The following is a 24,592-nucleotide window of genomic DNA, read 5'->3' on the forward strand; positions in this document are numbered from 1 at the left end:
AGAAGCCCTAGATAAGCTGCTACTTTATAGTAAATTATGCTTATAGAGGAGGAAGGTAATGGTGGACCTTGTTTTCTTAATACCATTTTTAAAAATGCAGAGTATTAGTTTGCCAACTTACACCAACCAAAAGTGATTGCTGAGCTCCCACGTGATAAATCAGAAAGAAAGAAGTGACCTAACAGGCCAAGTAGTTCTCAGATGAAAACTGATACCCACAACAGTATCAGTCATCATTTTCTTTGCCAGTAAAACATGTGTTTCCTGTTATATGGGGCCAGCTCTAACATACAGGATTTGACATTTGGTAGGTACCCAATAAGTGCAGAATACATCAATGTCAGTTACACTGAATAAAACAGTATTATGAATAATAGTGCACTGAGCATTGGCCAATAATCACTTGCCTTTTTAAAATCCAGCATGCAGAGCTTGGCTTTCTCTCCAAACTGCCACTTGCACTGCGTGTTTGCATCGTATAGCTGTCCCGGCAATTTCTCAGGATACTTGTATTCTTTCACAGGCTTTGGCTGGTCAGCAAGGCATGTTGCTTGGGCAGTGCTAAAACAAAGAGGACATGGGCTGCTTGTGATGCCAAAAGAATGATCAAAGATATACATTCAATTATGTTATTTCTTCTCATTCAGTTTACCACATATACTATATAGAGAAGAGGGAATCCCCCCCCCCAAAGGTCCAATATAACAATGATCTTAGTTATATTTACATATAGGGGCCACACTTACAGAGATAGTTCATTTTGCTTTTTCCTGGAAGGCAATTTGTGTTTTCTTAGATTACTCAAACTTTTCATGGGGAAAAGTGAAATGGAATAATACAACCAGATGTTCAATGTGAGAAGCTCCTATTATAGACCACTTTTATGTACACTTCTTGCCAGGAACAATCAATAAATGGAAATGGGTATTGTAAAAGGCAAAAAAATAAGCTGCCAATTTCAAAGATTAAAACTTATTTTCTCTTCCCCTCTGTCTCCCTACCTGCTTCCTTTTCTTCCTTCCTTCTTCTCCTAGGCTAAGGAACATCTGCACAATAGATTGTAGCTTTCAGAGGGTCTGCATGGAACATTGCAACACTTTCCACCAGCAACGTTTTATATGCATGCTAATTTCTTACCAGACTTCTAAGTCAAGGAGGAAAATAGCTGCTTAAGTTTACTAGCAGATAGCTAAAGACCAAGTAATAGTTCCTTCCTCCACAAATACAGTATCCCCTACCTTACCAGGGCTGTACTTGGGTGCAATTGTTGCATTTGGAGGGAGGAGGCACATGTGTTTGCAAATAGTAACTAAAATCCTACTTATACAATTCAATATGTCAAAAGGAAAAAACGACAAAAGCCCTCTGTAATCACAATAAATTAATCAACAGCAGATCTGCTCATGCATCTCCAAACTTCTCTTTGTGTGATTGTCCACCTTGATTGGAATCCTTCTGGCCCCAGAATCAGGGCCCCAGGCCCAGATTCCTCTGCCTTGAAGCCCACTGATGCATGACTTCATTTAATATCCACATACATAAAATATGAGGGATGGCACCAGCCACTGTGCATGAGACATTAATCCTACATGCAAAGAGATCAGAAGGCTTTTCAGTGCAAATTAAGAAGTAGAGATGAAGTTAAATGATAGGAAAGAACTAAGAGTAGTGACTGGCTGTGAGTGCTCAATAAATGAGCACTTCTCTATTAGGTTACTCTGATCATGATGCAAGGGTTTATTTATAAGTAAAGAAAAATGAACAAAAGTGTAATGAACACTTCAAGACAGAAGTGATTTGGCAAATTTTTAATTTCATAGCCCTCTCTCTAATGGATCTCAAATGATTTCTATATACTAGTTAGATGTCTCACATTATCTCCCAAAGTTTACATCAGGGTTTGCAATATTATTCCCTGTCCATGGACAAGAAACTAGGGAAAGTCAACTATGCTGACTTACATGAGAGACTGAAAATTACAAAGAGGTTCACAGGTTCAGAAATGTTCATAGTTTATGTAAGTGTAACCTGCTATTTCTAATTCAGCATTAAAACTGAAATGGAACGGAACTTTCCCTTCTAACTTTGGTGGACTGGCATGTATCAAACTGATCCTTCTGTAGGCATCAGATAGCCATGAAAGTAAATAGAACACAAGGAATATACATTTCCAGAGGAAAGGGAGGCACAGGACTGAATTAAACACCCAGTGCTATTTTCCTCCTCAAAAAAAGGAATTTGTTGAGTCATAAGCAGCTGCCAAGAAGCCAAGTGTCAGACTGTGAGGTGAAAGTCAAGGGCCTGAGAAGCTGAGCGAAGTCTGAGGCAATTTGATGGGGCTGGTAGATAGACATGGACATTGAGGGTCTGCTGGACAGGAGGGGCCTGGTCACATCACAAGATGTTCATTGACACCACAGTGGGACTGTTTCTAGGAGTAAGAACAACTTGAATAGGCCAATTTAGAAAGGTTGGCTGTCTTGAAGTGTTAATTACACTTTTGTTCAATACCAAAGTGAATGAAGATAAACTTCAACCACCTTATCTGTTAAAATAAAAGATAGTTATCATTATTTCATCTTTAAACATTTCATAAACAATGAAATGTTGGGACTTCCGGTCAAGATGGTGGCGTAGGTAAACGCGGTATCGCGTCCTCCCACAACCACATCAAAGTTACAACTAAACTACAGAACAACCATCATTCAAAACCGCCTGAAATCAAGCTGAATGGAAGTCGTACAACTACGGAACTAAGGAAAAAAAAAAAGCAGCTACATCCAGACCGGTAGGAGGGGTGGCGGCGTGAGGGGTGGCGGCAGCGCAGCGGCGGAGCGCGCAGCGGCGAGAAGGGCTGGTCCCACACCCAAGCGTGGTGGATAAAAATCAGGAGGATCCCGCGGCTGGGAAGGTCCTTCCTGAGGACTGAGGGGTCCCCGTCCCACACCAGGTGTCCCGTTCAGGGTTCCAGTGCCAGGAAGAGAAGTCCCCATAACTTCTGGCTGGAAAAACCAGCGGAAACTGAGGCTCAGGGAGGCTGAGGCGGCTGGAGCCCCAGGCAGCTCCCTAAAGGGCCCGCGCACGGACTTATCAGACTCTCTCCCTCTAAGCTCGGAGGGGAGGCAGCTCGAGGGGCACCAGAGACACACAGGGAAGAACTGAGCTGTTTGGCACTGGAGCGAGAGCTGGAGAGGGGGCTTCCTCGGGGACAAACGTGCTGTCAGAGGCCTTTGTTCCTTTGGTGAGCCCTTCCCGGGGGCGGCAGACAGAAGCCATATCTGGGACTCCAGCAACCTGGCTCACACTCGTAGCCCCGCCCTGGTGACTCCCTGAGGCCCCGCCCCGCCCCGCCCCACACAACTTTCAAGCTGTTGCCACTTGCTTAACCATAGGATTGGCCGGTCTTGGATCCTGCTTCAGGTTTTTCCTAAATTCTTTCAAACGAGCACCGGGTCTCAGCGAGCCCCATACCTCTCATTAAGTAATAGAAACAAACACAGGGAGGCAGCCAAAATGAGGAGACAAAGAAACAGGTCCCAAATGAAAGAACAGAACAAAACCCCAATAAAAGAACTAAGCGAAAGGGAGATAAGCAACCTAACAGATACTGAGTTCAAAATACTGCTTATAAGGATGCTCAATGAACTTAGTGAGAACCTCAGTGAACTTAGGGAGGGCATCAAGAGCATAAAAAAGTACCAGTTAGAAATCATGGATACACAGTTAGAATTAAAGGAGGCATTAACTGAAATAAAGAATAATTTACACAGCTTCAATAATAGAGTATGTAGATCCAAGGAGCAAACCATCGATTTGGAATATAAGGAAGCAAAAAATCCCCAATCAGAAGAGCAAAAAGAAAAAAGAATCCAAAAAAATGAGGATAGAGTAAGGAGCCTCTGGGACAACTTCAAGCGTGCCAACATTCGCATCTTGGGGGTGCCCGAAGGAGAAGAGAGAGAACAAGAAATCGAAAACCTGTTTGAAACAATAATGGCAGAAAACTTTCCTAACTTGGTGAAGGAAACAGACATACAAGTCCAGGAAGCACAGAGAGTCCCAAACAAGATGAACCCCAAGAGGCCCACACCAAGACACATCATCATCAAAATGCAAAAGGTTCAAGACAAAGAGAGAATATTAAAAGCAGCAAGAGAAAGGCAGCTAGTTACCTACAAGGGAGTACCCATTAGGCTGTCAGCTGATTTCTCAAAAGAAACTTTGCAGGCCAGAAGGGAGTGGCAAGAAATATTCAGAGTGATGAAAACCAAGAACCTACAACCAAAATTACTCTATCCTGCAAAGCTGTCATTTAGAATCGATGGACATACAAAAACTTTCCCAGACAAGAAAAAGTTAAAGGAGTTCATCACCACCAAACCGTTATTATATGAAATGATGAAGGGTCTTTTTGAAGAAAAAGATAAAATGTATGAACAAACAAAATGGCAATGAATACATATCTATCAACAATGGAATCTACAAACAAAATGAACAGGAAGAACAGAAACATTCTCATAGATACAGAGAACATTTTATTGGTTGCCAGTTGGGAAGGGGGTTGGGGGAATGGGTGAAAAAGGTGAAGGGATTAAGAAGCACAAACTCATTGCTAGACTGACAAACCTCAAAGGGAAAGGGGTTGGGGGGGTGGGAAGAAATAAACCAAAGAACTTATATGCATAACCAATGGACACAGACAATAGTGTGGGAAAAGGTGGGAGGGGGGCAGGAGTGGGGAGGATGGGGTCAATGGGGGAAAAATGTGGAACATCTGTAATACATTTTACATCCAACAATAAAGATTTGGAAAAAAAAACAAAAAAAAACAATGAAATGTTGGTTCAAAATTACTAAGTTTACTGGGAGATAAGACCAAATGATTGAAATCCAAGAGAATATACACATAATAGAGGCAGACTCGTAGGAAATTCAGATACTAGTGTAATCAGAAATGGAATTTAAAATTACTGTAATTGACAGATTCAGGAAAGTGAAGAATTTCACCAAAAGAACTAATATACACAAAAATATGCATATGGTGTATTATAAAAAGTTCTAATATTTACAAAATTGGAATCCAAAAAAGAGAGGATAGAAAGAATGAGGCAGAATCAATATTTGCAAAGAAAATGTCAAGAATGCTTAACAACTGATGTAACATGAATAAAATACAACCAGAGGCATGGAAACATGGAACTGACTGACAAATCTCAGAGGGAAGGTGCGCAGGGAAGGGGCCAGAAGAGATTAATGAAAGAACTTATTTGCATATATGCATAATCCAAGGACACAGACAACAGTGTGGTGAAAGCTGGTTTGGAGAGGGGGGTCAGGGATTGGGGTAGAGGGGGTCAATGGGGGAAAAGAGAAAAGAGGAAACATCTGTAATATTTTCAACAATAAAGATACATTTTAAAAAATCTATAAAACTTATGTTAAAGAAAATAAGGCAAGGTCAAAGTTATCACAACAATATTTCAAAATCCTTTTTCTACTCTAATTCAAAACAGTAAAATATTAAAGAGTTTGAGAGATCTTTTCATTGTATTTCTTCCTTTCCCAAGTAAAAATCTGAGGGCCCCCAGGAAAGGTTAATTCACTTGCCAAGGTCAGAACCTCCCAGACATGAGTGATAACGGCCCGATCAGCATGTCAGCTCAGTTTCCCTGCTGCTCTTTCCATCACACAGCAGTACTCCTTTTATTATGTTTTTTTAAAAAAACCTTTATTGTTGAGAGCATTACAGATGTCCCCTCTCTTTTCTGCCCCTGTCCCCACTACCTGGTTCCCACCCCCCTAGGCCTTCACCACCCTATTGTCCCTGTCAATGAGATATACATATACACATATAAATTCTTTGGTTAATCTCTTCCTTCCCTCCCTCCCCCTTTCCCTCTGAGATTTTTCAGTCTGTTCCATGTTTCCATGCCTCTGGTTCTATCTTATTTATCAGTTTATTGTGTTCATTAGATTCCACATATAAGTGAGAGCATGTGATATTTGTCGTTCTCTGACTGGCTTATTTCGCTTAGCATAATAATCTCCAAGTCCCTCCATGCTGTCTCAAAGAATAAGAGATCCTTCTTTTTTATAGCTGCATGGTATTCCATTTGGTAAATGTACCACAGCTTTCAATCCATTCATCTACTGATGGGCATTAGTCTTAATGTCACATGGGCTCTGCAGAGACTGCAATCCGCTGTGACCTGCCAGTTTGCTTTTCTTGAGATGAACATCATACAGCAGAGCAAAACATGAACTGAAACGTACTATTTCCATTATACCCAAAAGCAAGCTTAATGAGCATTGAGGTCAGATCAAATTTTCTCATTGACAGAGGTGGTATAGGGTATGGCTGGGGAGCCATGCACTCCTCAAACTTCCAGTTCTGTGATGGTCACCTTTCTCACGTATTGATATAGACTTGTGTGGTCAGAGAGGAGGCATGTTCAATGATCAGTAGATCATGACTCAAATTAAAAAAAAAAATAAGTTGAAGATGAGTCCATGTTGTCATTAGGTTTAAAATAGTGAGCTAAATTTTCCCTAAGTCCTAGGCCTCCAGGATGCAGACATGAGTAAATGTGATGAGGTCTATGTTTGTTCATAGGAAATGACACATTACTTGACTAGGTTGATGAATTTACTCCAAACATATATCTGTCCTTCTTGACTCTACCAAGTACGGAGAGAAGTTGTGCTGACAACTTCAGGCCAATTGAGTTTCTCATTATATGTTTTTTCCGTGTACCAAATTGCTAATAAAGGAAATTAGATTCATCGTTAAGAGTTTGCCATTCATCCTTACTCATTGTCGGGATCGTATCCAAATAGCCACCTAAATTGGTGGAGAAAATCACAGTGTTTTGATTCCTTGGAAATCAGGAAGTCAGCAAATATGTCAAAGAAGACAGTTTCAGATTCATTAAGTTGATGAAAAGTCAGTGTTAACACAATGTAGGCATGTCCAATTCACAACTGGTCATCTCAAATAAAATAAACATTTGTAGTGAATTTGACATTGAAAGTCTTTTTTTGGGAAAACTTTTTGTTTTGTTTTTTTACCCTCACCCGAGGACACTTTTCCATTTTTTGTTCAGATAGAGTGGGAGGGAGAAAGCGGGAGAGAGGGAGAGAGGGAGAGAGAGAGAGAGAGAGAGAGAGAGAGAGAGAGAGAAACATCAACATGAAAGGGACACATTGAGTGTCTGCCACCTGCACGATCAACCAGGGCCAGGGACAAACTGCAACTGAGGTACATGCCCTTAGTGGGAACTGAACCCGGGTCTCTCTGGACCGCAGGCTGATGTTTTAACCGCTGAGCCAAATCAGTCAGGGCTTTTTTTTTGGAAAACTTAATCTTCCAAGAAAACAAATCTGTGAGTATGTAAAATCTTGCATATTTATTTGTAATCATGTGGTCCAAAGAAATTTATAAAGCCCCTGAAAATAAAGGCTTATTACTGAATTGCAACAGAAAGGTTTTACTGAGTGGCACAAATGCAAATGAACGTACTTCAGATAACATTTAGCTGTTCCACTAGAACAGGACAAAAATGGCTTTGAATTCCAGAACCCTAATAAGCATTCTGAAATTTGTATTCTGATTTGAGGATTACAACCCATAGTTAGTGTGATCAAAATAATTATCTCTAAGCATATAAATATTTTCTTTCCATGAATTTTTCTATATTTCTTGGCAGTGAAAACACTTTTTTCTGGACACTTTTATAATGCTGATTTTCACTGCACACCCTTACATCCTATTTCCGAAGTTGTCAGAGCACATTTAAAAAAACCTGAAAATGTTTACAGATCTTCATCATAACTATGAAGCTGAAAAAGCAATATGATATTTTTGAAAAAGAGTCTAGAAAACTATTGAAAGGATTTGAGATCTAAAACCCTCCAAATTTTTTACAATACAATTAAGAGCATGGTGAGCCTTAAAGTGCATATTCTTTATTGCATGAAGCAGAATTCTTAATACACACACACACACACACACACACACACACACTGAACAGCTGCAAGAAACAGCTAAAAATAATGCTAGCGATCCCCAGCTTGACTTCACAAGAATAATATGTAGGGAAAAAGAAATTCTAAAAAGACCTCATGTGTCATGCCAGTTGTAATGTTAACTTTGCTTATTTTGATAATAGAAATAAAAAAAATGACCAAGTGTATATTCTCAGTACATAGGCTTATACTACCAGGACACAGATATTGTCCACAAAATTCTCATTCTTCCTGGGTGGCATAAAATATGAAAAGCAGTCATAGTCAATATTTTGCCTGCAGTCTCAGAGTAGGACTATGAGAAAGGGACCACAAGCGAAAGCTGGACTCCTACAGGCTGGTGGCCAGGATGCTGGCTTAGAAAATATACCTGGAGAACTGAAGGAAGAGGCAGCAATCAAGGTAAATCAGCCATAGGTTCACTGATATAGGTGGGCATGGGTGAGCAGTCCATCGGATAATGGACAACAAACAAGAGTAAAACTGATAAAAATAGTCTGTGGCCCTGACCAAATGATGCTCTAGAAATAAGACAATGTAAACTGTGCAACAGAAAAAAGTAAGAAAGAAAGATAGCAAAGGAACACTACTAAAAAAATGAAAGAAAGAAAGAAAGAAAGAAAGAAAGAAAGAAAGAAAGAAAGAAAGAAAGAAAGAAAGAGAGGGAGAAAGAAAGAGAGGGAGAAAGGGAGAAAGAGAGAAAGAAAACCTGAAACCCAAAGTGAGGACCTCAGTGCCAGGTCCACTAGTCAGAGAGGACAGTAGAACCCTGAGGGGTATCTACAGGAGCTAATAGAGAGAGCACACTTTTGTCCTCAACTCTTAGCGTAACTAGTTCTTAGTTTTGACTACAACAACATGTAAGTTACAAAGACTTGGATGGTAGCTATCTGGTAATTCTTGGGTGCTGCCAACCTGTGTTTCCTTCCATCCACTCTGGTCCAGTCAGTATAGGTCATGAGCCCTGCAGCTGCCTCTCCAGGCTATTCTGCCTGCTCAATTGTTGGCATCATGTGGTGGCAAAACCAGTAAAAATAAAAGTCTTATGGTTTTGTGAGTATCTTATAGACTTCCTTTGAGTTTAAAAGTATCTTATGGACTTCCTTTGAGTTTAAAAGTTGAATGATGTTGGATTAAGCCTCTACGCCTCCATGTTCTAAGGAAGTGTTTGGCAAACTCCTTGGTCAACTGATTGTCTTAAATGACTGAGACTTTCAAGTGGGAACCATTTGGGAAGTCACACCCAAGCTTGGGGCTGCTTGGATAGGATCAGGCTGACGAGGTGTTGAACATCAAAGCACCAAGAGACATACCACCGGTTCCAAAAGTCCATACCTTAAAAATTTGTGCAGGTACTGGCGGCTGCAGGGTGACCAGGAGAAGACCCCATTGCGTCCTGCTAATGTAGGGGACATTATGTTGCCCTCAGACTTTTTGCACATGTTCCCTTCTCCATCATGGACCATGCCAAAGCTACAAGAGAGAAAAATGTTTTTTTCAAAACAAAGAACAGTTTAAATGGTCTAATACATTCTAAAATACATGTCAACGCTGGAGAGCCTCCTACTTTTGTGTGCTAGTCAGGCAGAAATTACAGCTTTAATAGCCAAATTGTGGACAGTAGTCATGTATTCATAGACCTTTCCTGGAGAGCCGCCATTCACTGAGTTGTTTGAAAGTACACACACACATCAAAATGGTGCCCTGTTCAGATGTCTGCTAAGGGCAGAGGCTTTCATGACAAAAAAGCATTTCAAATGGCATGGGGAGGGTGGTTCACTTGATCTTGCCAGAGCTAAAACTGTTCTATATTCCTTCATTCCCTCTATACTGTCTTCTGCTCATGGTGGATATCAGAATTTTCAGTGTTTGTTCAAAATACAGATGTCCCCATGTGTGTTTGATATCTAACACAATTTAAGAATTATAGCCAATCCCTGCAACTCTTAGTCCTGACATTCCGTTCCTACCCTCACTCGGCACTGCTCCATCTAAGACCAGGTCTGCAATGCCAGCGGCTCTGACAGCTGGAAGGTGCTTGGCCCTAGTACTACCTACAGCCCTTTAGAGGAAGTGGCTCCACGAAACCCCTACGGTAGCTATGGTTACGTTTATCTGCGGGTTTTGTTTGAAGGCAAACCTGTTACTCTTGAGTGAAAGAAAGTGATTTGGGGGTTCCTGCTCTGGCTTAGTAAATGGGAACATCTCAAACTATAATGGTTGTTGAAATTCTTAATATGATTCTTTATAGGTATTCAAATCCCACAGTGTCAACCAGCACCCCCTTACTGTCAATTATGTAGCTCTGCTCCCAGGAAAATCCCATTTACTGAGTTGCTACCTTCCCCTATCAAGAGCTTTTTCTCTCTAACTTTCTAAAGATTTGGCCGTCTTCACCCGCTTCAGAATAGTACAGCTTACTCCCTTGGGAAGAAAGCATGGGGGTGGGGTGGGGTAGGGTAGGCACTCTATATAGCCCTGAAGGCTTCCTGTTAGGGCAAATCTATTTTTGGAGAGCCAATCCATCATTGGTTATTAATGTCTGATATTCATTCAATCATTATATGGATCCCCAGAGAGTATGGTTTTGAATGAGTGGGACACAAGAAAGGGGATGGGTAAGAGAGAGAAAAAATAAAAATGGACAAGGTAGTTACTTGGATCTGGGGACATTCTGCATCCAAGAACCCCATGATGAGCAGAGGGAGAGGCCCAGGGAGAGGGACAGAACCAACACAGGTTGAGTGGGCTCCAAAAGGAGGCCAGAGAATCTGTACTTGCTGCCAAGGTGAAATAAACATTTGTCTAATTTACTATGTTCCTTAGAGCTATTTCATAATATCAGTAAAAATAGCAACTAAGATTTGTAAGCACTCATTATTTTATAGATGGAATATTAAGCGTGCTACCTATGCTTTCTAATTTAAACCTCACTACAAGCCTGTAAGGCAGGTATAATATAAAGACCGCAAGACTGAAGAATTGAGGGAGGCTTGTCCAGGGTCTCTGAGTCAGGACTGGAATCTGACACACTAATGTAAAAACCCATGCAATAGTGTAACCTGAGCATGATTGAAGGGTGTATCCAAGAAATTTTAGAGTGCAAACATTGTCCAATTTCTGCAAAATTCCAACTCAGTACCAAGGGTGATGCATATGTAGTCATTCAACCTCCACCCACTCTGAAATTCTATTAAAAGCAATCAATCAAGGCCAAACTAACCATACGGCAGAGAAAATGTGTCATGGCTGTGAAAAAGATTCAGACTATAGTAACATATGGGTGGCTGACTTGAGGATAAAGTGACCAAAATGAAAAACCAACATACCCACATCTGGCTGGCCCTTGACCTGAATATGGAGAAGACACAGTATGGGTCATCAAGTGCCCTAGATAGGTTTGTTACCACTTTTACCTACATTTCTAAGAAATTCAGTCACAACATCCTCAGTCTGGGAACATCTTGGTCTTAAACTTTTCATCTAAGGTATTTTCAATGATTCTTTCTACATTAATCTCAAACTCCACTGTGCATCAGAATATCTGAGAAATGCACTGTATAATGTGGCTACGCAAAGCCCACCCTGATAAGTTTCTGACTGAGTAGGTTGTGGGTTAGGTTCTGGTAGTTTGGAGAATTCTAACACAGTAAGGTGATTCTGAATCCCCCAAAAATCTCAGCACTACTATTTTAGGAGTTGCGTTTCCAAGTAGTGCAATACCCATAAATTGTACTGCAATGGATGCCAGCACATTTGTATGAAAGTACCACAATGATCACATTTGATATTAACATTTATATAGTCATGGAAGAATGAATAGAACACATTCTGAAGATAAACTTGGTATTTGGCAACCCAGAAGTATAATTAATATTCAAGTTATACATGCTAGATAATTTTTTTTGCTTCCATGAACCACAGTACTTTATGCAAAGTGACTATCACTGCTTATGTTAATGAATCTGTATGTGTGTAAATATATATATATATATATATATATATATATATATATATATATATTCTTTCTTCTTTACCTATTATCTAATAAATTCTAAAGAACAGAGATTCTTGTTATCCATTCTCATAGCCTCAGAGCCAGTAGGCTCATTAGCCCATAACAGGTTTTCTCCATTCATGCTTGCTGAATGAATAAAGAACAAACTTCCAGCTATAACACCAACTCAAATACCTGAATAAAATCATAATTTCAGAATAAATTAGACCGGAGAATTATGTTCAATGTCAGATGCTTATAATGTCTTCTATAGTATTTTCTCGAGTGATTCAATTACATCAAGTATTTCTTCATTATTAGTGATATAACCAGGTGAACAGCCAAGTATATTTAGAGATTGTATTGATTGTTTCAGGCTGTTCAGATAGCAGGGGTTAAGGAAATGAGAAACTCTCTTAAGAAACTCTGGGTCAATGTCATCTGGACAATAAATCATACTTTTGGCCTGAGGATGGTAACTATTGGTAGAACCCAGATGTCCAGAGCTCTGATGTAGGTTTTTTTTAAAGAAGCCTCTGTTATTTATACATGGTTTGACTTTGGGCAAATTACTTAAATCTCTGAGTTTCAGTTTCCTCACTTGTAAAATGGGATAATAAACCCTTCCTCAGAATACCTGGCACCCCGCGTGTCACAGACTAAATTTCAAAATTTCTATCCATTTATCTGATTCAAATGTGGTCTTGGTCAAATCACTTAATACCTAGATGCCATTCGTATATGCGTGTGTGTGTGTGTGTGTGTGTATTTGCATGTGTGGGTTTGGCCAAAGGTCAATGGGTTTCAAATAATTTTTGGACACAGGAACAAAGTAATTTTAAGAGGAATGCCAATAAATAAAATTGGTAAGAAGTGACCCTCTAATTACTGGGGTTCCCTAGAGTGCAGTCTGACAACCACCAGACCAATGATCTCTGTGGCGCGGGCTTGCCCTGATAGTCTACAAATCTCTCAGATCACTGTGCCTCCCTGACCCAGCTGGAAGGGCTCAGTTTGATGACAGAGAACAGCCACACACCAGTGGGGTGTATATCTCACCATCAAATACTCAAAAGGCATCTAACATTACCAGGCAAGTGTGCTTGAGGTGAATGGTATTAGCAAGCCAATTCTGCTTCTTTCGAGAAGACTTCCCTGATATTCCCTGGCTGTGTCTCTTACAATGCCTACAGCTCTCACTCTTGTTTCCTGTCATGCCTTGTTTGTTTTATCTTTCTGTTAGACATTTGGGAAGCATAGATAACTGGTCCTTTTATAGAATCCTGCACAATGCTTTGGTGGCAGAATGTAAGTTGTGCCCAGGGATTGGTCCATAAATGCTGAAAAAGATAGGAGGCAAAACGATAGATTGTGCATACTTATGAGCACAGTAAATGTGTTTTAATATTGTCTTAAATGTCTGGAATGGTAATGCAAATTAAATATTTCAGCATATTGTATATAATAGGGATAGTCAGCTCAACTAATACCATTGTCATTATGTCTGCACACACCTGCTAAGGATCTCACAAGCTCTTTTGGTTTTACAGATGGAAAGTTAAGTGAGGGAAGACCAGGCAATGTGCCCTGGTCACTCTCAAGCTATGGGAGAACCACTACATATTCAGGTCCCAGGGTGCTACCCATTAAATGACATGACTTCCTTTGCACGTGGGAATTTTTGAACAGATGACATATTCTCCAAAACATGCAGTTCAGTCCTCAACAAATCTGTGCCAATTCTTCAACAACTGCATGCAGCAAACCACACGTCCTGTGTCACATGATTTAATATAACCGGGACATTCTCCCTGTCCAGCTTAAGAGAAATCTGGACTCAATCCCACAGGCAAACAGAGAACACAGATCCTCGCTTCCGGTTCCAGTCTTTCTTCCACACTTTTCCAACACAAATCTAAATGCTGGTTCTTAGTAACATCTATTTTTTAGGTCAGATTCCCCAGTATAAACCACAAGATAGTTTTGAGATGACAACAGCTAAACTTAGTAGAAGAAATTGGCTGGACATTAACTGAAATCTTTTTTTTCTTTTTAAGTTAAAGGTTAGAAAACCTATGGCTGAAAGCAGGGGGAAGCCCTCCTCCACCCGAAACAATGTCCTCTGAATATAAGGAAAACTGAAGAAGGAAACGTCGCCTGAGAAATATGATGTTTTATACAGACCTAATAGATCTAAAATCGTCTTTGAATTCTTAAGGTACCAACCTCTAAACTGAGCTCATTGCCAAGGATAAGATAAAGGCATGCTGTTCATGCTATGATGTTTAATCCATATATCAAACTTACAGTCCCTTCCTCGAGAACAATATCTATTAAATAAATGGACTGAATAGATAAATGTGTCTGTCTTCAATTCAAGTAAAATGTACAGCGTTTGATTACTGAGTCTTCTATGCCACAGCCTCTCTCATGTGATGTACTTTGCAATACTCTTCATTTGTTCACTCTCTCACTCCCCACTTCACTCTTCCCATCCCATTCATTCATATTTACTGAATACTCCGTGTGGTCTACCTGCTAAGCCAGTGAAGGAAGATGAGAGATTGTCTCAAGCAGTTTCTATGGTTTGAGATACATGAGAAATTGCTCTTTACATTTATGAAAAGTTACTCATAAAGAGAAGAGAGTACAATTATTATTATCATTATTGTTATTACTATCACTCATCTTTGGCATTTAGCACATGCAATTCATTTACATATATGTCCTACTTTAATAAAATCAGAAGCTATTTCATGGGCAAATGGATTCTTCAGAGCTCCCAGTTCCTCTATCTCTTGCACAGTGTCCTCTAAACATCAGGTGCTCAACAAAGAGTTGATCATTTTCTGGAGGGTAAGTCTATAAGGAGTGGGGCTCCCCTTTATCCAAATCTAGAGCACATTTTCTTCTCCCTAGCTGTATTTCCACTTGCAAGTACAAACACTTATCTCTTGTTAGGACGAAATTCTTTTTCCATCTAGACCCAGCCCAAGTGATAAAACAATAGTAATGATTGACTTCTAAGAGAAAATAATAGCAAACACTGACAGCTGTCGACATTGAAGACCAGGAGCCTAGCGTTGATGTATCAAGTGTAACTTCAGTCGAATCCACCACCTGTGACTGTCAGCACTGCCAGCGCCCGTATCTCAGCTGCTTATCTAATGCCGATTTGCTCCGTCCTCAGTGACTTAATATTTCTTACCTTCACTGCTTAATTAAATTCAGGAATGGTTCAGAGGACAGCAAGAGCCCCATGTCGTTAAAATAATGAGAGGTTTTGAAGTTCTAACTCTAGTAGTCTATTAAAAATACAATTATGATGTAACTGAAAGCTTTATGGAGTATAGGTGCAATTTTCTGGGCACTGAAAAAAGTCAATCATTACCTGTAATGATGAAGGGATCAGTAAGAGGATATACAGCTTCACTTTCAGGTCATCAGTTCATACACAGCCCGAGTCTGCAGGGCCTCCGTGGGGCTCCATTACACACAAAGGCACACACACGCAAACACACACACACAAACATGCACGCACAGGTGCTTTGAACAGGTCGGGACGAGTGACCTCAGCCCATTTTCTAAACATGGGATGGAGACCAAACCACAAAAACACTGCCTTTTTCAAGTTTTGTGATTTTGCAAGTAAAATTGGGATTAAAATAAAAAATAGAAAGTTATACTTCCTGGTTTTGCATTTTCTAGGAGAAATTTAAAGTACAGCTGCATGTAGCAGGTAAACATCTGCATGACCACTGTTAGTGCTCATATTAATCAGGGCAATTGTGGGAAGTTAGCAAGTGGGTCCATTAAAAAGAAAATTAATAGTTGGTGGCTCAAGGTGAGGCAGTTTATAGCATTATTAGCCCAAGAAAACATATCTAGAAATAAGTTCCTATTAGTAATTGATAGAAAATTTTTTATTCTACAGGAATAAATAGCCACCCAGCTGAGAGCTGCTTGTCCAGCACCAGCCTCTATCTGTGCTAAGCCGCCAAGCTCACTGCTCACCCTGATGCTGCCCCATTTCAAAACCAGCAACACTGGGAAAATGGGAATGTGAGAAGCAAGCCATGTCCTACTGGACCTTATTTCCTTTAGTACTTGTACTCCCCAAACCCTTCTTAGCACACCAATCAAAAAAGACCTCTCCCAGTTCTGTAAGCGATATAAGAACACAAATTCAAGAGTAACAAGTTAACAATAGGAGGGCTTGTTACTACTCTCAGTCATCTGGAATCCCCCAACAGGAGCCAACCATGGAATATTAGTCCACAGGACAGAGACACAGGACTGATACAAGTATCTGCAATGGTATGTGCATGTGTGAGCAGGAATATAAGGGAAGAACAGGGTGAGGAAAGTGTAAACACATGCATTGGATGTGCAGGACAAGGCATTAAAATGAAAAGAAAAGATGTGCCTATGTGATAACATTTACTACCTGTCCATGACATTCTCTTGGATGTATGTGAATCTCCCTCACAGACTTGACCTAATGAATCAGTACCTCTATGGCAACAAACCAGGAGGGAAAGGACCCTGGTTCCATCCTCCTATGACTATGTACTTACTTGTGTCCAGACTCGTGGGCAATAGTGAAAGCCAGTCCAAGGCCTGTATCTTCGTTAATTGTACAGCTGCGATATTTACTACACATTCCACTTATGGGTGCAAATCCTATGGGCATAAAGGCAGAAAGTATATACAGTAGATTGCAACAAAATAAAGAAGGAGGTTATTATTTACCCTACACATTTAGGGAAATTTGATTCTTATCTTCATCTGCTGAAATATGAAATGAGAAAACCTTGGTCTCTTAACAGAGAGGGCTCTTAACAATGTGGGAGTGGGGATCTGTTCTCTCCGCGTGGAAAACTATTCAGAGCTCTGTGAAATGTCCACATCGCAGGTTGTGACTTGGACACAGCAGAAGAGGGGTTACACTGCAGATGGAGGAGACTTCCTGCCTTTTTCTATAAACATTTGGTTCTCAAAAATGGAGTAAAAAAGTGCTGCAGAGAAGGGTGTGTCAGGGAGTCCTGGACCATACAGGTTCACAGGTTTGCCTGGAAGACTCAGATTCAGAATTTGTTGTGCTCCTGGTAGGATTCAGTATGGCAAGAGAGAGAGAGAAACTAGCAAAGGGAACAAGGGCATGAGAATAAGGTTCAGGGAACCAGACATAAGCTTCCAGAGTCCTCTTCCAGTGGAGCCACACTGGACACAATTCATTCCCCCAGTAACACGTTGTGACAACAGTGTGGACTGCTGTCCACCAGGGAAGCTCATTAGAGACTCAGGGCCCTGGAGTTTTTTTGGGGGCTGATTTCATAGGCACCTTCTGCCTGGCATAGACCCAAATTCCAGACTCCTAGGATGAAAGCAGGTGTTTGTTCCACATAAATTGCATTATTTGTACAAACAGTTTCAGCACAGTGAGCCACACTTATCAGGTAGAATGGTGGGAACCTTCTGGAAACCTAAGTTCTCAGAGGTCAGTTAAGAGCCAACTCATAAGCAGGCCTTCCTAAGGACAAGCAGTCAGATTAATCTATACTAAACTGAGTCCTATCTAAATGTTTTTATAGTAAAGGATCTTCCTTTATAAAATCCCAGGGAAAAATGGAGAGTTAGGAAAAAATGTCAGGGAGACTCCTGGTCAGTAGCACACTATGTTTTATACTAATTATTTGGGGGGAAGACATATCAAAGTGCTGCTTCTAAGATCTACTCGGCCCTATGAACATATCAAGAATTGCTATGAGATTGATCAGGAATATATATGATATAGTTGTGATATCTCTATAATATTCATAAATGTGCCATTTCTGTCATATAATGAGACATCTTTGACTCTATTGACCCTTTTCTCTCAGGAAGAAGGCATGAAAGAAATTATTTCTTAAGTTCGAAGAAACAGCAACTCTTGAATCTGTGAGAGATATTCCCTTGTGAAGTAATCACTTTTTATGAGTAAATACATACTTTTATGGCCAAAGTTCATTCAGGGATACAAGTTTCTTCTTTAAAATTGCTCTCAGCAGTGGCTACTGCTTATAAATTTGAAATGAGGGCAAAGATACTCACTATGCAAGGCCACAGAAGGCACAAAGCACATACATGGTCCTCAAAACTCTGCTGAATGATCTTACCCAAAGTATCACAGGGCTCATTCTTCCAGGAGCATATGTCCAGACCAGTAAGTAAGATGGCGTGGTCATGGCGAGTTCCATCTCTCCCCATCAATCCAGACTGCCACTGGCAGAAGCTACTTAAGGTGTGGTCCGCGTGATGGCTTATCACAAGCCCTGGCTATGCAAGAGAGACCAAGACCACCACAATAACAGAGAGAGAACATGGTACAATGCAATTGTTAACTAGCATTCGCATCACGGCAAAGCCTCATTGACTTGGAATTCAAACAGACAGATCCCAATGGCACATATGCTAATTTATCCATTTTATGTATTAAAGCACAAAAGAGTGTGTTACATAAAACCGTATGGATTTAGTGTAGACATGTCGTTTCTCTAGTTCTGTGCCCAAACAGTTGGGGATGTTATTTAGCTGACCCCGAATGCATTTTCAGTGACCCAAGAAAGATTACTTTTGTGTATAAAATTTGCATTTAAAATATTTGTAAAAGAGTTTACAAAATTAAATATGACAACAGGATCATTTGTATGTGACTAAACACACACACACAAAGCACACCCAGTCACTGAATGTTTACTTCATTACCAAGTAGAGCAAGTGGGATTTCCTACTTATGACCCTTTTAATATTTATTATTGCAGTCTTAAATTAAGTCACTACAGAGGCAACATGCTTATGAGAAGAAGCAGATCAACTGGGAAAGCTTTATTTCTGGAAAATAGACTGGAACCAGAAGGAAACTATATATAGAAAACATTTGACCTTATTCACATACACCAAGTTCTAATAAGGCAACAGAGAAATGAAGAACGCGTGAACTCTTGGGAAGTGAATTTGGGGGTGGCAGGAACATCCAGCAGAGTAGGTTGCAATGAGTTGTTAGAGCCTTATTTACAGGAATGCTATGTTTTCCTACGATGATCAGAGAAAATCAGATTAAATATCTCAATTTTAGGACAACTTGTTTAAGGCTTTTATGACTAGAGTGTTGTGTTGGAATTTTTGTCCTTCGGTCACACAATATGTTTTCTCCTTACAAGTTTCTGTCTTTCCAGAAAGTCAAATACACCTGAGCTAGATGTTGTACATCAAAACTAGGACATGCATTCCATTCTTCAGCTGGTGATTTCCAGGAACACTGCATTAATTAAAGTTAACACAGGTGTACGATCAAAAGATAACCTCGTCTATTCTTTACAGCTTGGAGGAATTCCAAGGTGAAAACGATTTAATACAAGGAATAATTAACCTGTCACCTGAGAAACCCTGCTGGCTCAGCACCCCCTCCCCAGACACACACTCACACAAAAGACAATGAGGTTATATCTTCCTGACTATTCAGGCTAGAAATAGGCCTGTCCTTGCCACCCCCACCCTGCCCAGGAGAAGAGCAGAGCCCCAAATATTAAAGCCTGTAGGCATCTTAGATCTTATGATCTTAGATTTCATCTAAAAATCCTTTGTTTTATAAATAAGAAAACTATGGCTAACAGGAGATTCTGCCAAGACATCAGCCAAAGGTGGGACTGGATGCAGGGTGCCTGACCTGGGTCCCAGGCTCACTCTCCCATGCCCAGTCATGATCAGCTTGGGCCAAAATAGAAGCAAGAGTCCTTGATGGCTGAGATGCCCCCTGTTATTTATGCCACAACATGTTCATATACAACCTCTTTGTGAACTGAAGTGTATGTTTGGGCATTTAGACAGGAACTCTGGAATAGAGACAAAGGAGATGTTTTTACCAAATGCTACCAAGATCCAGCATAGTTTGGGTTTTTGTATGCAATGAGATAAATGTGCTCACCATTGCAGAATCTCTATGAGTATAAAATCCTGGGATTAAAGGTGGTGAGGGTTAGTGGGATCAGTCTTAGGAGTTGGGAGACAACAGAGCAAAGCAATGCAGTACCACACAGTAAAATTTCACTTCTGTGCTATGGGACATTTTAGTCTTCTAGCAAAAGACTCAGAGGCTCAGTTCCACCTGGCATCCTGCAAGCTCACAGTGGCTGACGACATATTTTACACTTTGGCTTCCCAGTGTATTTCCCACCCACATATTAAAGGCAGCTTCTCTATTCCATTTTCTCATATGGCAATTACATGAGTACTTCTTACTACCTCTGCACAAAAATACCAAAAAAAAAAAAAAATCAAATAATCATTAAAGGAATCGACAAGCAAATCATTGTCTAAGATGCAAAATATTAAAACTTTTTGTCCCCAAGGGAAAGGGAAGTAAAGAATCCATATTAAAGAAAACAGAGCATTATTTTGCATTTATTTTTCTGGGAAAGAAGTTGTTGGTTTCAAAGACAGTCTACCTGTTCTTCTTCTAGAAGAATCAGACCTACGATTGCAATGTTGATGTTTCCTCCTATTGTTCCATCTTTGAATAAAGCAGATACCTGAAAAAGACAAGCAGTCTGTGTCAGTCTCCATACGTGACACCATTTTCCTGCAGTTCTCAGTCTGCCAATCCCATGTGTCTTAGTAATGTAGCAATGTTATGTTTCTTATACTGCTAGACAGACAAGTATAGGAATATCTATCAACCAAAAGACTAATCGTTGAACCTCTGTTGTTGATTCCTGGGAGTGAAAAACTGAAGTTTGGGGAGGGAGGTTCCACTTCTCAAACACCAGTTAGGCATTACAAGGTCTCTGAATTGCTAAGTGTCCTCAGGTGAACTGAACAGAGAACTTTTTTACTCATAGTGATAACTGCATAGGTAAGTATTCCCCATGCTCTTCTGGCAAGGGATTCCAGAAGCATAAAATAAATGCTGGGAAAAGACCAACTGGACATGATAAAGAGAAGGAAATGTCAAAAAATGATCCAAGAAAGAAACAAACATTTGAGATGATGATCACAGTTGTAGAAGTGAATATTGGAGTGGCATTTGGGATGATGAGTAATGACTGTCAACAGTGTGGAATACAGCAGGGGGGTGACTTGGCACTGAGGTACCTGTTACTGCTCTGCACTTGAGGTGTAGAAACATTAGAAAGCTCTACAGAACAGAGACGGCATTTGCACAAATCAGAGCATCTGGCCCTGCTGTCCTCTGTCCTGGGGATGTGCAGTGATGGGTGCCTCATGTCACTGTCTCCCTCAGTTCCCTGGGAGGTCATAAACCACATGGGGCAACCTACCAAAAATGACACTAGCAATAATAGCCATGTGGCATCATGAAATATAAAACATATTTGTGGGTTCTCTGTTTATTAAGGTAGAACATAACAGATTTTTAAAATATTGTTATCATAACTTTTTTTAAAAACACATTTTGGTGACCCAAGATTTTGTCTTCTGTTCTCTAGATGTCTCTTAGGTGAAATGAGCCTAGATACCTCTTACCACTCTTCCATAATTATTCCAGCTGCCAGGCCTTCCATAATTACTACAGCTGCCAATCTGGGGACATACACACTTTACCTGAGATGACATTCTAAATAAGTTGTACCCTTTTTTCTTTCTCTAGATAAAAATAATCTATACTCAATATTTGGACATTAACACTCCTAAAATGAGTATTTTTATATAACCATCTAAAACCCACACACATAGTGCTGATAAACAGATTTATTGCACCAAAATGTCTTAGCATACTCTTAGATTTCTGATGACTGAAGACATCAGCACATCAAAACAGATGACTGGCTTACAGAAAGGACCAAATCATTCACCCTCCTTCATTTATTCTCTGAAGTTCTAAACAATGGCTCTTTTGATCAGAGCTTAGTAAAACTGAAGGAGTTACCACAGATAGAATATTTCTATGTATGAGAAAAATCTATAAGTAAAAAGCAGAATGTGAAGCACACACACACACACACACACACACACCATTGGGTGTAACTACACACAGCTTCAGCATGATGGACATTCTTACCATGTTGAGTATTGTCAGTACGTAGGTGGTGATATTTTCATGGCCATGGTTTTGCATCATCTTTTTGTCAACCACTACCAATGTTTCCACATTCAGTTCTTTATTCCTATAGGACTTCAGAAGAGAACGCTTGTGCCGTGAGCAAGACTTATACTCGTCAGGCAAGATGAAAAGGTCTTCCCTGGGAGGCTTGGGCATGTCTACGAGGGATGTACAGAGAGTGAATTAAAGCAAATTCAGCACACAAAACGAGTGGTGGAACTTGTTATATAGAAACTGAATTTTAAAAAGTGAATATTCATGATAGGGACAATATAACCCTTAAAACTCTGTGATCAAAGCTTGTGTTAAAGTGGAAACTCAATTCAAATAAAGTTAACAGAGTCTAGATGTCATGAAAAGCATTGTTTTATTGACCTTTGTACAATTTTGTCTCGATTTAAAATAAGAGAGGGTCATTTTTGCTCCATGGTACCAGCATCTAGAAGCACAACTCAAAGACTATTAGCATAAGAATTTATGGAACAGGCTGTGCAAAAGAGTTATTGACAAAGTGATAAAACTAACAATTATGAGAAAGAGTGCCATCTTGCACTGTTTTCTTATTTGAAGGCTTAATGACCTGACAGTTTTTACAGTTGAGCCCTGTGTCTGCGCACATGACTGGTTTGTCTGTAGTGTTTCAAACAGGTTCTTAACTACTTGAGACAGGTCAACCTCACTGCAGAGTTGACTTTCCTAGAAAGCACCATAAATGTTTACCTAACTTAATTAGAAGACAAAATTATGCTCTGCCCTCTTGAAGCAAGCCACTTAAAAATAGTTTTGGCATTTATCCTCAGTAAGTTAACTAGGTTAAAAACAATTCAGTAGAGTGGATGCCTTAGAAAACGTGGTTAGAATTGTTTCATGGGAAAGTAGGTTTCAAAATACTCCCATATTTATCACCTCAAAACTATTCCAACTCTATTTATAAACCACAGTGCTAGAAAATGTTAGTTTGTTTGACTGGTACCCATATCAAATTATCACTCTTTGCTGAAATACTTCCATTTATCCCTCTGCTACAATACTTCCAAACCTAAATAAACCTTTTGGAGGATAATAGCTATACCAGCTAATGTTTAGTGAGCATTCACCATTCATTATGAACACTGATACAATTTACAGAGCACTCCACCAGAAGAGCTGGCTATGTGTAACTCTTCAGTCTCTATAGCAGTCCCAGAAGGATAAAGAAGCTGAGGCACAGGGGACAAATTTCACTTGCTCATTGTCCCTCCTCAGAAAGTGTTGGAAATGGGCTGTAGATATGGTAGTGTGGTCCCAGATCCTATGGTCTTAATTTTCACTGGTGGAAAAATGTATGCAGGAGGAAAGCTGATAAACCTAGGAACACAGCAGTTTATAATCCCTGGTAATGGGAATGGGATGCACCAGGAAAGTGGGGTGGAGGGTAATCTTACTGGCCAGGGCGCTGATAAACCCCTCAGAGCAAATCACTTGCTCTTCAGTATGGAAATTGCAGCATTTTCCTCAAAGCACTGAGTCCCACCTCAAAACCATCAGTGGTGCCTGCAGCCAGATGCAGCAAGCTGCTTCATGTGCCTGAGGTTCAGGGTCATGGTTGATTTTAAGCAAATCATTCTGCCTTTGTTTGCTATTTTCCACAGATAGTGCCTAAACACATACAAAAAGCTCTCATTTCCTGAATCAGAGACTCTAATAGGGATGACTCTTTCAAATGTGAACCCCACTGAACCAGAAGACCAGGACTCCTCCAGGGAAGTCTGAAGCCTATAGAGAACATGGAAAAATCTATGCACAGGTAACAGGGGTCCTCAGAATTGAATGCATCAGCCTGGAGGCAATGTGTGTCAGTTCTGTTGGTCACACAGCCCCCAACCATGCAGGGGCCCCAGTGCAGAGCTGCATGTGCCCAGCAGGAAGGAACAGAAATAGTTGGCAAACTAGACTGCACCATAACAATCCCTAATGTCTCCCACTGGCAAGATGTCGTTTCTGGCCCCTTTCTTTTCTAGCTTTATTATGAAAACAAGAGCTACTTTTTTTTTTCCATGTTCCAATTACAAAACTTATTGTACATGTTACAGTATTTTTCAAATGACTGCCAACCCCCACTATTGAGATTCTAAAATACCTGTCAAGGCAACATGCTCACACACACACACACGCACACACACACACACAGAAGTGCACACATATACACACATAGTCACACCAAAAGATTAATTTGATTGTCCTACATGCACAGTTGTGCCTTAGCTGCTACTGGCCTGAATGATTCTGATCACCTCTAGACAAGAATGATCAGCACTGTTGGGTTTCCTCAGGGTCTATGATAACATTGGCTTCAGACCCTGGTATGGCTTGTCAAAGAGGTGAAGACAACCTTCCTCATCTCTCCTTCCCAGGCCAACTTTTCTTCCCTGCTACATGAAATTTGCCTTGCACTGACCACACCCACACCAGGAGCCCTGCCAACATGTATC

At 40.3% G+C, this 24,592-nt stretch overlaps 1 protein-coding gene across 1 annotated transcript in view; it reads right to left on the bottom strand.

The window, feature by feature from the left end:
- The window catches only part of ADAMTS16 (ADAM metallopeptidase with thrombospondin type 1 motif 16), a 157,190-nt gene that overhangs the window by 72,893 nt on the left and 59,705 nt on the right, over positions 1–24,592 (bottom strand). The window contains exons 4-9 of the mRNA XM_036279668.1: positions 22,080–22,279; positions 20,509–20,592; positions 18,181–18,340; positions 16,600–16,705; positions 9,361–9,498; positions 408–561 (exon numbers count right to left, since the gene is read on the bottom strand). Of these exons, the coding sequence (XP_036135561.1) occupies positions 408–561; positions 9,361–9,498; positions 16,600–16,705; positions 18,181–18,340; positions 20,509–20,592; positions 22,080–22,279 (842 nt within the window). The remainder of the gene's footprint in view (positions 1–407; positions 562–9,360; positions 9,499–16,599; positions 16,706–18,180; positions 18,341–20,508; positions 20,593–22,079; positions 22,280–24,592) is intronic.

The sequence above is a fragment of the Molossus molossus genome, unplaced genomic scaffold (genome assembly GCF_014108415.1).
Source record: "Molossus molossus isolate mMolMol1 unplaced genomic scaffold, mMolMol1.p scaffold_m16_p_3, whole genome shotgun sequence".
Taxonomy (NCBI): Eukaryota; Metazoa; Chordata; class Mammalia; order Chiroptera; family Molossidae; genus Molossus; species Molossus molossus.